Source organism: Corvus moneduloides, chromosome 6, assembly GCF_009650955.1.
Source record: "Corvus moneduloides isolate bCorMon1 chromosome 6, bCorMon1.pri, whole genome shotgun sequence".
NCBI classification, from domain to species: Eukaryota; Metazoa; Chordata; class Aves; order Passeriformes; family Corvidae; genus Corvus; species Corvus moneduloides.
This window is the reverse complement of record NC_045481.1, coordinates 15,921,982-15,938,283: the sequence shown is the minus strand read 5'-3', so window position 1 is coordinate 15,938,283 and position 16,302 is coordinate 15,921,982. Positions and strand designations below refer to the sequence as shown.

Below are 16,302 nucleotides of genomic sequence, written 5' to 3'. Positions count from 1 at the left end.
ATTTCTTCTCTGGTGTCTCCCTGAAGAATCTTGTTGCATTTGACCACCTGAAGCCAGTTCTTCACTCTTCTTCATATTAGTCCGTGCAATTACTGGACAGTCACAGAACACAAGACGTGCTAGCCAAACCTACCTGCTTTTTTTAAATCACATAGCTCAAAGAAAACAGCTGCTGACTGTCTTTTCTGTTTTTCACCAGTCCTGTACCTGGAAGGATCTGTCCTTGTATTTGAGGATGTTTTCAAACTGGTTGCCTTCTACTGTGTCAGCAGGTGAGTTGCATTCATTGCTTCCATGGCACAGTCATTTTGCCCTTCCCTCTGGTCTGCCCTTCCCCAGTCCCCAGTCCCAGCACAGACCCCTCTGTTTCCTCTGCTACCCTTCAACCTGCCAGACCAGAAGGTATTTCAAATGCTTGTATCTACAGTGGGGCTAGATCATCCAGTTTCTGGCCAGGCACACCACAAGCACTGCTGTCCCTGCAGCTGGAAGCTTTGTCCATAGGGCTGCTTCCACAAAGGGCAGAGGCACAGAACAGAGGCAGGGAGGAAGAAGGGCCACGAGTTAATTATTTATTTAAAGTAGCTTTAAGCATACACACACACGCACCTGGTAGCAACTTAGCAAACCTGCTAATGAACTGTTGCCTGTGGGAGACTCAAAGCGCTTAGTCACCTATGGGGAACCTATCAAGGAAAGCAGTCCTGAAATAACGTATGTTCTTTCACTAAAATCTAAAATGAAAATAAAGTGCTTGTTGTCTCAGCACAGAAATACCAACCATAATGGGTATAGAGATGGGAAAGACCTGTAATGTCATTTTCACTAGTGCAAGGTGTGATCAGCATCTGATGAGCCCCTCTGTGTAATTAAACCCATATGTCTGCAGCCTCCTCTAATCTGTGTCCTTGTGCCTAGCACACTGCAGCAATACCTCCACCACCTACTTACCCTATCCTTACTGCAGCAGGCCTCGTTGGGAGTTGGTTGTAGACTTTTGACTTCCTCTATATAAACTTATGTGACTCTTAAAGTAGTTATTTCCTTTTAAGAGGAGAAAGCAGGTTCAGGATATGTTTACAAGGCAGTCACGTTAGCCACTTGGTTAGGTCACACGGTAGGAGAAGTCTGTCTGTGGTAGGAGACAGTGTGCTAAAGCTTACCCAGCCAGTCATATTCCCACTATTCTGAGGGCTGCTTCTGCAGACAGCTGAGCTCAACACTTCTGGGCCATGACTCCTACCTGCATGGAAGAAACCATGCTCTGCCTCACCCTCATCACTTAATAGACATTTAGCCATCTAGATTTGTATAGACCCTTGTAGCGGGTTGGGTTTGTAACTGGGCAGAAACACCAATTTAGTGTAGTGGTTTGACCCAAAATACTCATTACTGTTTACCTTCTGTGAGATAAGAATTAGGAGAAACGCAAAGCAGGCACCAAACTTGAAAGAACATAAAGAAGTTTATTAACAGACCTAAAAGAAGAGAGAAAAAAACCATACCACACCTTCAGAACACTTCTCCTCCCCCCACCTTCCTCCCTTCTCCCACTGACAATGTAAAAAGACAACTCTTGAGATGTTAAGTCTGTTTATCACTTCCATAATAACCTTGTTCAGTCCATTTAGGAAGAGGAGTCTCTCTTGCCCATGCTATGAAAACATTATCACAACGAGACAGCCGCCCGGGTTGGTTCTCTGCTGGCATGCGAGTCCCTTCCCACAACTTGCAGCTTTTCCCACAGCTGCTTTCAAGGGTCCACTCTTGAATTACTGGGGTACAAATTTAAGGTTGAGCCATTCAGAAACAAAAGTTCCCTTCACCCATCTCTGGGAGCATTTCATCTCTAAGAACAGAGGTCCTTCTCCTTCCCTGGGAGCAAAGGGTCTTCCTCATCTTCATCTTTAGGACTATCTCTGGGAGCATCTCCAGGAACTGAGGTTTTCTCCTTTCCCATTTGGAGCAAAAGTCCTCATCACTTCCATCTCTCCCTGTTCAAACTTCTCATGAAATTACAGCTGCGTCAACATCTACCTATCTCAGCGCAGGTGCTTTTGCTCACAAGTACAAGTTGAACGCTCCACCCCCCATGCCTTCATGGAATTACAACGGGTACTCTGATAGATCATAGCTTTACAACAGAATTTCAGATTTAAGCATCTCCTCTTTCTTCTCCCTCAGGTTTTCAGCTCTTCACAGCACTAAAAGGGTTAATCTCACCTAGGCCTTGCAGCTGGAATGTCGCTTATCGCTGTTGGTCACATGATCTCTGCCGGACATCGGTGCAGCTTCAGCTGAATCTTGGCTGTACTGGAGAGGGGGAGCCGAGCTGCTCCGGCTGCCCACAGCAGGGCTGGGGCGGGGGGGGGGGGGTTCCGCGGGTGGAACAGGGCCCATCGACTCCAGGATGGCCGTGGTCTGGCCTGGCCTGGCCCGAGCAGGGCCTGGGCTGGGCCTGCTGGCCCCCGCATGGGGCCCGCAGCCACCTGTCCCAGCACCAGAAACGAGACCAAGCCTCTACCTCAGGGTTTTCTATTCTTAAGTGTGGATCACAGAGGCGGTCACAACTTTAAGTGGCTTAAAGAATTGTCCATATTCAAACTGGCCAGCTGATAGGTTCTGCCAAGTCCCAGAGGAAGCTGTACGCACCCCTGCGCAAGAACATCACTTCCGGGACTATGCTTGCTAACCCATGACAACCCTATAGAATGGACATAAATTAAGCCCTGGACCCATATAAAGACTTCTTTCTCACCAAAGCAAAGAACAGCCCAAATGCAAAATACAACTGGGCATTTCTAGTCAAATGGCTGGTGACAGAGAAAATATGCTCACTTCTGCTTTCCTGTAAAAAAGATCATGGCTTGAGAAAGAGTCTCAGAAAGAAAGAAAGAAAAATTCTTCTATTTGCTTCTGTTATAGATGTTATTTCTGAGTGTCAAATACACATTCAGATGGTTCATGTGATTTTCCAGGCTACTGTCAAGATAAAAAGGGAATAATTTTCTGAGAGAAGCAGGTAGTAAAAAGGCACTGACCCACCATTTGTTGGCAGCTCATAGGAGCTCTCTGTGATGGTGAATGTAGAGGCCTGTTCTCAGGGGTGTAGTAAGTTGCCTATGAATAGCTGGAAACAGCTTTTCAGGGCTGACAGGCTCTTCTCAAAAAAAACTTTGGCCTGGATATATTACTCACCTGTAGGTATCAGGTGACTTGGTGGCTGGTCTGCAAGCTGCTGCCCCATTAATAAGACCAGTTTTTTTTCTATTAGGGCAATGTCCTAATATTTCCTGATCTTAAAATGTATTTTCCTAAAAAAAAAAAAAAAAAAAGAAAGAAAGAAAAGTAAGGGAACTATTCATGCATACAAAATAACAAAGAAAGCAGAAGGTACATGGACCCTCTTCCTCTTTTAAACCTCATATCTACCATGAAAAAATAATAAGCCAGGGATCACATCAGTTTATGTCAGTGTGACAACAGAGTGCTCAGCAGTGCACAGGGAACCCATGGAGAACACAATACATCAGTAAGGTATGTATCTGTTAAAAAGGTCAGAAATAGGCCCCCTGAATACATCTGTCAACAGATAGGTCTGCAGTTGTGTGCATTTTTGGGGTGTGCATTTGTGTAGCAGAGACCTCCCACTCATAAGGCCAGTTTTTTCTATAATAATTCCTTGTACCATGTAGAACACTTTGTAAAACTTTTTATGTGTAAAATGATCCTGCACCATTCTTTGCTGTCTTTTAGGGACTGGCTTTTCTAGTCCTTGTTAGAATGGGAATTGAGGCAAGAACAGGTTTAGCAAATTGTCACTGGGCAAGAGGCAAACCTGAACAGTTCACTGGCAGACCAAGTGCTCTGTTAAATTGCTTGAGACTTAGGGTGTGTTTCAGTGAAACCCAGCTAACATCCTCTAAGAAACTCCATCTTTTTTTTGGTAGAAATACAGCATCTTTCCAGAAACCAAGTACTCAGAAGTCTGAGAGTGGGATATATGTGTTTTCTCAGCGTCATGCAGCAATTCCTCGCTGTCTGTCCCTTCACCCAGGGGTTACCCTTCCCCAGGCGGGGTCTTCCTCCCCTAATCCCTCTGTGCCTTGCCGTGTACCCATGCCTTACACTTACAGAGATTTTTAAAAGAGGAAGCAGAGTAGTGAGGGAGGGGTAAACAGAAAGAAAAAGGACTTCAAATCCTTTCCACACCAAAAAGATTGGCTTTTCTAATTAAAAGAATTACAATTTGCAGCACCTCGCTTTTCATGGGAAGATATTTCAAACCTTGTGGCCTCCCCTGAAGTGAGAGGCATTCCTGCTGTTTTCAGAGGACAGAACCAAAACAGGGGAATTAAGTCAGTGTTATGGCATGAAGCATCGCCACAGAAGCTGGTGATCTTTTGTGAAATCAGAGCAACCCAGGCCAGCACAATGTCCATGATTCCTTACCAGCCACAACTTTGCAGAACAGGGCTGAAATTTTGAGCCAATCCAATCACTAAAACCAAGTGAAGTCTGGAATTCCTAAAAATTGTGGGGTTTATCCTTTTGCTGTTTTTTCATTCTGTTTCTTTCTACAGGGATTTGCTGCCCTTTACCCTGAGGCTGCCACAAGCAATATTAGAAGCCAGTAGCTTTCAAGACCTTGAAATTATCTCTAGTCTGGGGATAGGTAAGTCCCTCAAAGCAGTCAGATTTTCACTTGGACTTGTGAGAACAATGGTGCCTTGCACAAACATATTGCAACTGGAAGACAGATGAACTATTGTCTTTGGTATAGCTAAAGAGGTCTGAATGCAAGAAGAAGATGTTTATGATCTTTATGTTCATAGAAAGTTGCTGAGAAAAAGGGCACTTGCCCCTTTGTCCATAAACCTCCACCTGGATCTCTGTCCAGGGTGTGGTACCTACAGTCTGTGTAAGCGGTGGCTTTCACCAGCTAAAGGGCAGTACGGCCCCTCGGGATAACTTACACATGTTGGAAGTAGCTGGCATCTGAGCTATATGGAAAATACCTTTGCAGCTTCTCCTTCTGATGTGTGGGGGCAATGCTGATGAAAGTGTGATACTTTTGCATTTTGATATTTCTGCTTTCTCCCGCAGGACTTCTAGTTGGTAGAGAAATGTGTATTGTCCCAGCATGTTCTCTCACCTCACACTAATCACATGCAAAAAGGAACATTATTTTTAGTGACAGCACCAAACAAAATTTTAGGTGAAATGTATAAAGTTACAGAGATAGGAAAAGAAGATCTGTTAACTAAAGGAGGTCTCCTTTCTATTTCCTTCCATTTAATACTCTCCACTTGAGACAGCTACTTCAGTTAGCCACTTTCACACTCCTTGGTTTTCCAGTTTTCTTTTGGGTGTTGAAAAAAGCCAAACAATGGAGAAAATTGAAGAGTTAGCTCATTTATTAGACATACTTATTAGAGCACTCTGAGCCCATCGGTATCTATTTTTGGATCTTCTGCATCATACCTCCCAGAAGGCATGGGCAAACCCCACTGGTTTCAGTTCAGGCAGCTTTGTTGAATTTGACCAACAGATTTGCCTCTAACACTTTCAGCATCCTCTATTTTGAGTATGTTCCGATTTGTCAAAGCATCCTTTTATATGGGTGTCCAGTCAGCACTTATTGCTTATAAAAAGGTACTTTGCAATTTGAGATAACAAGTTGCAAACTTAATTTTTTATAACAAGTCTAAAAATTTGGATTAAAATGTAGGAAGTGTATCATGAATCTGCAACCTTCAGTCTAATTTGAGCCATCAGAGGCTATCTTGATTCAGGCAACAGTTTCCAACAACTTCTGAAAGAAGAGATTAGTTAAAGCACAAGCACCAAAGCAATATTGATTGTAGTCTTTTCCCTTCTCTCCTGTACTGGTGGTCATAAAAGTAGTGAGGCTTGGAAGTTTATTTGTCATGGTGTATTTCACACCAGGCAAGTTTCTGACAACAGAAAAAAACTGCTATTGTGTGCATCTTCCTAGGAAACGAAGCTTTCTGAAGTGCCATGCTGTCTTAGTAGAGTCAAACAGGCTCAGCTACTGACTGATGCTGTTTATTGCTTCCTGGAACAAAATCTTGTGGATATAAATGGGTACACAAACAATGAGTGCTCCCCAAAGTGACACTTCCAAAGGAAACATAGCATTGTCTGAAATTTTCATATGTTGCTTTGTAGTTATTTCAAAGTAATATGTGTTTCAAGGGGATAGAAGTAAGATGTCTATCTACAAGCTGAATTGTTCCACAAAGGATCTGGTTGTTCTGTATGTTGTCACAGAGGATGTACTGCAGGCCTTCTAGTCCTGACCTCGCTGGTACAGAAGTTATTTTAGCAGGAGAATTAGCATGATTGCACTGCACAAAGGGCACATACCATCACAGACATGCCAAAGACTCCAAGAACTGCTTAATTATCCCTCCCAGAGTACAAGATAAGGGAAGATCCAGGACAGCAATGGGAGATGATCAAACAGCCTTCTTGGCAGTGTGAGACAGTGTGGCTGTACTGGGAAATGCCTGCTGAAGCAGCCTTGTTACTTGGTAGGACCACATCATCTGTTCCTTCCCTGCATTTTCATCACAGTGCTTTATCCTGACCACTGCTGAGAAAAATGACCAACTTCCCCTGTGTAGATTGGTTTACTCACCATTTCCTCAGCCCATGAGACTTCACAGCATTATATTCTGACTTACAGAAATTTCCACTGTCCTGCCTTTGCTGATGCCCAGAAGACCTGGAGAGCTTAAGGAAAATGGTACCCTAGCCATCTCAGATGTGAGGGGGTTGGCAGCATGGTCCTAGTATGTGCAGTTATATCTGTGCATCTACTCCCAAATTCTGTTGTCAAGAGTGCTGGTGTTCCTGGCAACACTTTTATTTTAAGCTTCTTTGTTCTCCTCCCTCTTACAGTAAGAAATCAGGGAATAAAGCTGTTCTAATGTCAGTCAGCCTAAGATAACATGCTGACATGTTTATAAAGCTGAATTTGTTATGGACACTAGCCTAGGCTGTGAGAAGCTAAACAGGCAGTTTTATCCTGATGGGAATAGACTGTCTTTTAGCTCACCTCTTGACCTGAGAGCTGTACCCTATGCTCAGCACCAAGGGTCATCCCACATATGTGCAGCCCCATCCATCCTCTCTTGGGCTCAGCATGTGATGTTTTGGCAGTGAGACACTACTGACACCAAGCACAGGGCAGGGTACAGGCATTGTGTGGCAGCCCCATTGTGTCCCCTGAAATCCACATAGAAGAGTTTGCCATCAGTGTCAGCTCTGTGTTCAAGGACCAAGCATGCTGAAATAGTTATTTAATTGTCTGAATCCTTGTGTTTCCAGGATTTCCCACCTTCTCCTTATCCCTAAATCTGTGGGCATCAATATAGTTCTCATCCAATGAATACCCTCAGAGGTTTATACCCTTTTCCTTGGTCAGAACATATGAGGTTTGCTGGATCCTGTTTCCTGATGCTTCCAGTAGTGGATCCTGGGTCAGCAGCTTTAATATTGATTGAAAGCAACCAGACTTGTAAGGCAGGTTTGAAACCTCACCTTTGGGGGACGGGAGAAAGGTTAGATGTGATACTGAATCTATTAAAAAAATGTACCAGTGCTTTGTAATTTTAAAAAAACAGTTACTAAAAGACAAATTATAATAAGAGATTTCTGACAGAAATGATTACCTGCATGTGTAACACCATCTTTCTTTTTCAGTCATAGTTGATGGCACTGAAGTACTTAACTATTCCTTAGTCCATCATCATACATCCTTCCTGTGTACAGTCTTTTATCATCTTTGCTCTCTGACACCTGCAGGCAGACAGTCTCAAGGCAAGGTGCAAGGCAGAGTGGCCATGGCCATAGGTAACAGTCATCCGGAGCTATAGACTTTAATGGTAATAATAATCAGGGGAAAGTGTTTAAAATTATGTTTCTGAACTGATTATACTGCAAGGCAGGATCAGACCTCTGTGTAAAACAGACTGCCATATGAGCTTGCTGCATAGTAGAGTCATCTTCGTCTGTTGTCTCCTGGTGCATGTTGGATCCAGGCTGTCTGCCTCAGATCTGCACCTTACTGTTGTGAGCAAGAGGGAGACTCAACTTGCCTAGAATCTTCACATCCTCACCTCAGGTATCCACAGCTATTTGCATGTAGAGGGCAGTTATCACTGAACAAGCAGAGATCCCTTTTCAAAATCATTTGTATTTGTTACTTGTACCTTCCTGCTCTTACTGAAAATGCTGAACAGCATTATCAACTTTCACTAGGTAAGTGTCCTAAAATTGACAGGGGAAAGAATGCTGGTGAAGCTTCTGAGCTCATCCCCTGGCTTGATGAATTTCACATACATAAAGCAGACAACCCTTTCTTCACACTGTTTTGTGCAGAGGTTTGAAAGTTTGACATTGAAATTTGTGTACCATTTCTTTTAACAATAAGTAGATTTTCTACATATCACTAGCAGCTAAAATTCTCTCAGATAATGTTTTCATTTTTCTTTTTTTTTCTTTTTTTTTTTTTTTTTTGACAGATTTCTGGGATTCCTACTTAAACCGCAGAAGAAGACAGGACCTATCCCACTCTGCAAAAGACTCTGCCTTCAGCACTGCCCAGACAGACAGTTTAAGATCTACCCAGTGTTTTGCAAGTAGCACAAACCACTGCTCATGTGAAATTGAGCTGTCAATAGGAAATGACAGGCTGTGGTTTGTGAATCCTATTTTTATAGAAGAGTGCAGTAGTCCTTGTCTTCCAGATGTACCTTCTCCTAAAGGCCACCCTGGGAGCATTGATCTCCCCCCACCCACCATGCTTACTGATAGGAGGTCTCCTCGACGGCCCCCTCCACCTCCACCTCCTCATGCTCTTGTTCAGAAATCTTCCCTGAAGCTCCCACAGGACCCCATGACTGCCTGTGAAGAAAACAAGCTACTTATTAAGCCACTAGGAAAGAGCCTCGAGGAAATGAAAATTGAGGGCGGTGACGATAAAGAAGAAAGGAAGCGGAGCTGCCCGGCCAATGAGCCCTTGGCAGTGAGCCCCAAGAAGGGCTCCCAGCCCTCTGCTCCCCCGCGGAGGCGGCTGAGTGAGAGGACCTCGGAGGAGAGCTGTGTGGGTAACCCTGAAAGTTGTGAAACGCTGAAGGGGGAAGGGACAGAAGAAAACCAAGACACAAGTACAGAGAGCAGAGATAAAATGGTGCTGTGCAAAAAGGCTGTAGAAATGCCTGGGGAGGTTCCCAAAAGGGCTGTATCACAATTTCAGGAGACAATGCCCGAACCTGCAGAGAAGAAGGAGGACATGCCTAAGATAAAAAGCAGTGCCATTGAGAAAGGAAAGACACCTCCTATCCCACCACCAAGAAGGAAGAGGGTTTCCCAGGTACCAAGGATCCCCAGCTCCTGCCAGCCAAAGCAAAGAACAGTGAGAGAGACGGCCGTGGCCACAGGGCAGGCTGTGTGCAAGGGCAGCCCAGCTACAGTGGCAGGTGGTGCCACTTGCACACACACCAAGACTGAACCGGGACATGGCCAGAAATCTGTCAGCTCAGCCGAACTGGAAGGTTCACACTTGTCCCTGGAGGACCTGGGAGGCAGCACCGCAGCTCAGGCATCAACATCTGAGCCGGACTCCTACTCCACCAGCAGTACAGAGGATGACCTGGAGATGCTGAGTAGTTCATCTGGTAAAAAGACACGCTCCGTGATCTTGGCCAAGGCCAAAAACAGGCTGTCCTTGGCAAACCTGTCCAACGTCTTCACAGTCTTTTTGTCTAGTGACAGGAAGTTGCAGAAGAAGATAGTGGAGCTGGCACAGGACAAGGATTCATATTTTGGCAACCTGGTGCGGGACTACAAAGTGTACAGTTTAGAGATGATGGCAAAACAGAGCTCCAGCACAGAGATGCTGCAAGAAATCCGGCTGATGATGACACAGCTGAAGAGTTACTTAGTGCAGAGCACCGAGTTGAAATCTCTGATAGACCCAGCCTCCTACACCGAGGAACAGTTAGGTAGGTAACTGTGGTTTGTTCATCCCTGGGCATGGTTTGGGAAGGTGAGGAGGAAGACAGAATTATGCAGACATGGGCTCTGCTTTAAAGAATTATAAACCACCTCCTAAAACCAGAGAGGCATGAATTGAAATCTTCTCTGTGGTTCCCAGCACTTAGAGGAACAGCTGTAAAACCTGGAGACCAATGAGGGGGAAAATCCCTTTATGAATGTTTTAAAGGGAAGAGTATAAGCAGAAGAGACGTGTGTTTGTGTGTATGAGAGATATACATGTATGTATATGTATGTGTGTGTGTGTATGTATATACATAGGTATGCACACACAGAGCTGAATTCACTGGAAACACAAAAAAGGCCAACTTTCCCCTCCACAGCTGCATTCCCATGGCCTTCCACATCCACCGCTCTGCTACAAGGATGGAGAGCTCCCTGCATGTGGCAGACAATTTTGGGGCCAATCACTGTCTCATAGGGAGGGACAAGACTATGATGATTTTTAGTAGCAGGTTGGAGGAATCACTTGATTCCACTTTGTGCTCCTCAGATCTCAGAGGTGCAGAAGAGCTGCAAGACTGCAAGCTGTTGCAAGACTACCACCAGCTCCAAAATGAAATGTTCACCTCTTTGCCACAGACATAATTTGCCTTTGGGGAGTAAAAATAATTTTGTAACTGTTTACAGGTGTTTCATTGCTTCTCATTCATATTCTGTGAGGGAATAATGTGCTCCTTCTCTCCTTGCTAAGGATTGGACTAGTCTGTTTAATGTACATCCATAAAAAGAGATGTAGGACTTTTTATTGTAGTTAAAGGTGTACAGCCAGGAAAAGCGTGCCTGCATGCATACACATGCTCCTTTGAAAGCTTAAAACTGTTTCTTGAGGACCTGAGAACCAATGCAGAGCTATTTATGGATCCCTAAGTTGGCTTAAAACAAGCCGGGAGCTGGAAGACCCAGAATATGGAGGGAACCACAGGTTCGTGCAACTGCAACTCCAGTATTAGGTGAGACTCAACTTAGTGGTGAGCCGGAGTAAAAAGCAGTCCACTGTCAGTATCAGTGGGCTCAGCTGATTTCCTTCTCCCCCAGCAAAGGCTTCACATGATCCTGCAGACTCCCCAGCAGAACAGACCTGCTGCCAGCCTCTGCCATAGCTAGGAGAGGGAACCCACACTTTCACTTTCCCTTGTGTAACACCATCAGTCTTTGTCCCAATAACCTCTTTCTTCGAGGTAGGGAGTGTGGGGGCAGCACAGAGAAGTCTGTGTTGAATCTTGATTAGTGGAAGTGGAAAGGAGGAAGAAAGAAGTATCCTTATTATTCTTGGTAGAGCTGCATGTGTGCAAGTATCCCACCATCTTCTCAGACATGCCCAGTTGTACCTAACCCTGTTCACCGACAGTTCCTTAACAGGATGATGTGGCCCAGTCAACCTTGACAGGACTGTCTTCTGTGGAGGACAGGGATTCCCACTGGAAGATCTACCACTTGAATTTGCTCTGCTTCAGGCTGATTGGTCCTCTGGATTCTTTAAAATAGTTGCATTTTGCATACATAAATATTACTGCCCTCTGGTTCATTCCTCACTGCCTGAGCAGATGAACTCTTTTGCCAATGACCTTTTTGCCTTAGTGCAAAAAGACGATCTCTTGCAGTCCCTCTAGTTCTGCCTCTGGTTTCTAGGAGTCAGACAATAGACTTCCTTGCAGTGTCTTATGCTTCCTTTAATCTCCTAACAAATACTAAGCAAATGCTCAACCCACACATACTACTTCCTCCTCCACAGGTGGTGGAAGAGGTGTCTTAAAGGATCAGTAATCTGGAGTCCCTTGAGCAGTAAGGGTAAGAGACTTCTGACCAGATATTGGTGTCTGTCTTTGAGCTGGTAGCTGCAGCTGCTTTTCAGTCACTGAGAAGAAAGCAGTAGTTTGAGGATGCATTTAATTTCATCCCAAAGTGAATATCTCAAACAAGTCAGAAGGAGAGGTCAGAAGGGACATGAGATTAATCACATCTGGGCATCTGTAAGGGCAGGGCTGTGAAAAAAATCACAGTTAGGTGAGGTTCCTCTTCTCTCCCCAGAGCTGGCTTTCCTCCTGCCTGATAATGCCATGCTGGTCAGCCAGGAGTCAGGCAAAGAGAGCAGGGTCTGCTGGTAGCAGGAGGTCTCCTACAGCTCCAGTAACAGAGACCACACACTGATGTTCATCTCAAGCCCATCTAGGACTTCTGGATAGTGTTGGTAATTAAATGTTTACTTTCTGGGATGTAATTTCTGTTCCTTTCTCACAGCTATGTAGTAGTGCTCGAATAACCAACCACATGCCTCCTTAGGACTTTACTTGCACCTGTACTACTGTATTGCTTATTTTTTATGTGCTTTTGTGTTCTTCCTTCTCTATGCAGAAGTGATTGCTGAGACAGCTCTGTACAAATGTGTCCTGAAACCTTTAAAGGAAGCCATTAATTCTTCCTTAAAAGAAATACACAACAAAGATGGATCTTTACAGCAGCTGAAAGAGAACCAGCTTGTGATACAAAATACAACTACCACTGACCTGGGCGTCACAACCAGTGTGCCTGAAACTGCTGTGCTGGAAAAGATCCTTCACAAGTTCACGGCCATGCATAAGACCTACTCTCCAGAAAAAAAAATTGCCATCTTGCTGAAGACCTGCAAACTCATCTATGACTCCATGGCTCAGGGAAACCCAGGTACAGCACTCCTACTGCAATGGTATCCACCATGGGTCCTTCTCCATGTATCAGAGGAACAGGGTTTATGATACAGCTGGCATGGCAATATTCACATTGGAGGTAGCAGTGATGGTTGATGTGTTTGGTATCAGCTATCCACAGGCTGTGTTCAGAATGGAATGGTTAGTGACTATGAAGTTCTCTGCACTAATAACAGGTTTAAGATATTACCTGGTTAACTTTAAGCTCCGTAACTCCAAAAACTAGTTACCTGTAAGTATATGTTTTATGGATAATGTCCTTTTTTCACAGGTCTTCTCCAAATATCCTCAGAGCTCTGTCCCAATTTGTAGCAGAGTAATGGTAAATTCTAGGAATGGGTCTTTGGGAAAAGACTTTTGATTTGTCCTTTACAAAGTTTTGCCTAAACTGAGGAGGAGATGCAGCATGCTAGTAGTTTGTTACTAATTCCTTCAGTGAATTCTAAAAGCCACTTCTTCAGTGTGAGGCAGTATATGCTCTGAGTATAAAAACAACATGGGCCTCAGGCCAATCAGTAATGCAGAAATTAAACCCTTGGCTGGCAGACAGGATGCATCTTTGCAGATAGACCACCAGCTTCCTTCCTCCAGCAATCTGCCTTGTCAGTTTAAGAGCTTTTTTTGTATACTGTGAGCTGATGGCCAGCCATGCCTGAATTTGGAGAGAAGCCAGGTATTAATTTGCAATAACCTGCAGTTTTTCAAGAACTCACAGTCACCAAAGGTGCTTTTACCTGTTCTGCTTTATTTCGTAGCGGCAACAGCCTTGGAGCACTCATACAGGGATGGTTATGTCCCTGCTGAACCTCACCTCAAGGTGATCTCTTGGATAGTAAGCAGCAAGGGTCAGCAACCAGTCTAGACACATTAACAGCAGAGCAAGAAACCACCCCAGGGCTGAGCCTTAGCTGCAGGGTGGAAAGGACCTCTCACTGTCTTCAGGTATTATGAGAAGATTTAGAAATATGTAGGGGAATTTGCTGTAACTTTGTTAAAACAGTTGTGTGAAGTTTGAGAATAAATTTGGTTTAGATCAAGGACTTGCAATCCTCATTAAAACCCACACAGTCTCCTTCTGATGGTGGTGGTATGTTATGTATTACATCACACCTTAGCTAGCTCAGGGCTGGAATTTCTCTGTTGAAGGAAATACTGTTGTGTCATTTTATGTAACAGAAATGAGGGGTCAGGGAAATAATTCAAAAATCCCTACATGTTTAAAATATTGACATTAATGAAACCAGATGGTTTCATTGTGGTTTGCTATGCTAACCAAAGCACTGCATTTCAGCCCGCTCAGCTGTTTTCTTGTCCTGAGTACTACTGCCAGCAGGGTGTAGGCTGGCAGCTGATTTCACTCCTGTGAACTCCAGTTCCCTCTCCTTACACATCATCAGTGATGCTTATCAGGGCTTGGCCAGAAGAAAACTGGCCTGGAGTGATGGAAATGTACCCCAATTAATTCCGACCAGAAAAACAGGCTAAGGGGAGAAGAATGCTGTATCTAACTCCTGGAAAACAGTGACCGTGGAGAGAAATTGAGTGAAATGCACTATAGACCCACTTAGAAGCAAAATGTGTGAAACCTCTTTCACAGAATGAGCTGATCCTAGATCATTGTCATTTTCCACTGGCAAAGACAAATTTTCAGCAACCTGAAATATTTTTCTGACAGGGAATTCCAGCTGGTGGCATGCAGAAGAGCATGCTGTGGGCTACTCAGAGCAGATTTTAGCAGGTAGAAATTTTCCTCCTGCTCTCTGCCCATCTCAAGAGCAACAGCACAGGGCCCCTTTTACTTTCAGCCAGCCATGAGGCAGAGCAGTGTTCTTCACACAGGAAGAGCAGAGGCCATGCTCAGCTTCCTGTGCAATAGCTTCTTCTCCTTTTAGCTCCTTTTCCTCACTGCTGAACTAGAAAGTTCCCTCCTCTTCCAAGATCAGAGCAGATGGAATACAAAACTAATCATTCCCTCTGCTGCAGGACCAAAACCAGTCCACCTCTGTCAGAAAAATTACCTGTTCAGTAATGTGGAAACCACTGGCGTCTGGCTTAAGTCGCAATTTGTCAGCTCAGGCCAGGTCTTTATTCGCTTTAGGCTGACCACAGGGTGAGTTGACCTAAGAATATGGCTTCATATCTCAAAGCAAAGTGCAAACACTACCTAATCAGGCACCTTTTTTTCAGACACATATGAAAATGCAAGGTTTGTAACATGCTGAGACCCACGTACAGCAGTCCAGGTTTGGCTAGGATGTCGCAAGAAGTACCAAGTTTTCTTTAAAACTAAGAACAGGCTTATTTAGGAACATCTGTACCTGTGGTAGTGCCCATCTTTGCACTGCTGAAAGAGTCATGAAACTTTGAAGTCTACCTTGATTGACTCCATGTATATCGACATTTTAAGAAAGGAGGAGATCTTTGGTTTGATTACAATTCATACTACATGACAAAATCTGCCTGATAAATTGGCTGTGGTTGAAATCCCTGATACTTAAGACTAAGAACTGAATGGGTCAGATCCTCAACTGGTTTAAACTAGCATGTCTTCCTCAAGCTGAGGGCAATCAGCTTGTGGATCTGATTCATTGCAAGGAATTAGGAAGGCAAGTTCACAGGCTTTGTCATACACCCTTCTCTCAAGAGCCACTGAGTACAGCTCCATGGTAGAGTTGAAGTAGGACTAATCTCTGGCTACATCTCGCTGTAGGTGGCCACAGAGGGGTATCGTGCCCAGCTTCTCATTACATTGTGGAGTCAGTCCATGGAGTCCAGATGATTCATCTGGCTACATATAGGTTTCTGCTTTAGCGTGAGATGACTCAAGGCAAGCTCCAATGACAATATTGATTAATTCATTACTGGCTATAAAAGAAATTAAGGGCTACTGGTTCAGATGCTCATATGGACTGTGTAGGTAGTGATATTAGTAAGTGAATTCTCACCAAAGGCACAATTATGATAGTATTGAGGTGTCTCACTGAGCTTTTCCAACTTCTATGCAAACTTAAATAACAGAAACATATGCCTCCAAGAGTAAAACCTACAATCTGAAAATATGTAACCTGCCTGCTAAAAATACTAGGAATGGTTAGTAAGAATAAAATGGATTTTAAAAAATAGGAAAAAAAAAGAGTTTGGAAACCCACCCCCCACAAAATGGCTGACAGATTTTTTGGCACTAGAAAAAGGAAGAGGCAGGAATCAAGCAACTCTTACACTTGGAAGGCATGCTGCAATATGCACAGGGACACCTGGGCACATAGCTAATTTATATAGAAACACTGTAATGTTACGTAGGAAAAAACCCTTATTATGTATCTTTCAGAAATACCTTTACTCAGACAAAAGATTAAAGGTGTGTTGTGTGAAGTGAGTAGAATGAGAACCTCTGCTTTTCATCAAAACCACAAGTGACACCTGTAGAGTGAGAAACAATGCAAATCTGCAGTATGTGTGGTGTGTACTGGCAGTGGTGTGCCTGAGTCACCCAGCCTTGTGCTGCCTGGGAGCTGCCACTGTGAAAGAG

General features: G+C 44.1%; 1 protein-coding gene across 3 annotated transcripts in view; it reads left to right on the top strand.

Moving 5' to 3' along the window:
- RIN3 (Ras and Rab interactor 3) overlaps positions 1 to 16,302 on the top strand; it is a 67,707-nt gene that overhangs the window by 39,814 nt on the left and 11,591 nt on the right. For all 3 annotated transcript variants that reach the window (XM_032112592.1, XM_032112593.1, XM_032112594.1), the window contains exons 4-7: positions 200 to 272; positions 4,584 to 4,675; positions 8,553 to 10,034; positions 12,442 to 12,750. In XM_032112592.1, the coding sequence (XP_031968483.1) occupies positions 200 to 272; positions 4,584 to 4,675; positions 8,553 to 10,034; positions 12,442 to 12,750 (1,956 nt within the window). The remainder of the gene's footprint in view (positions 1 to 199; positions 273 to 4,583; positions 4,676 to 8,552; positions 10,035 to 12,441; positions 12,751 to 16,302) is intronic.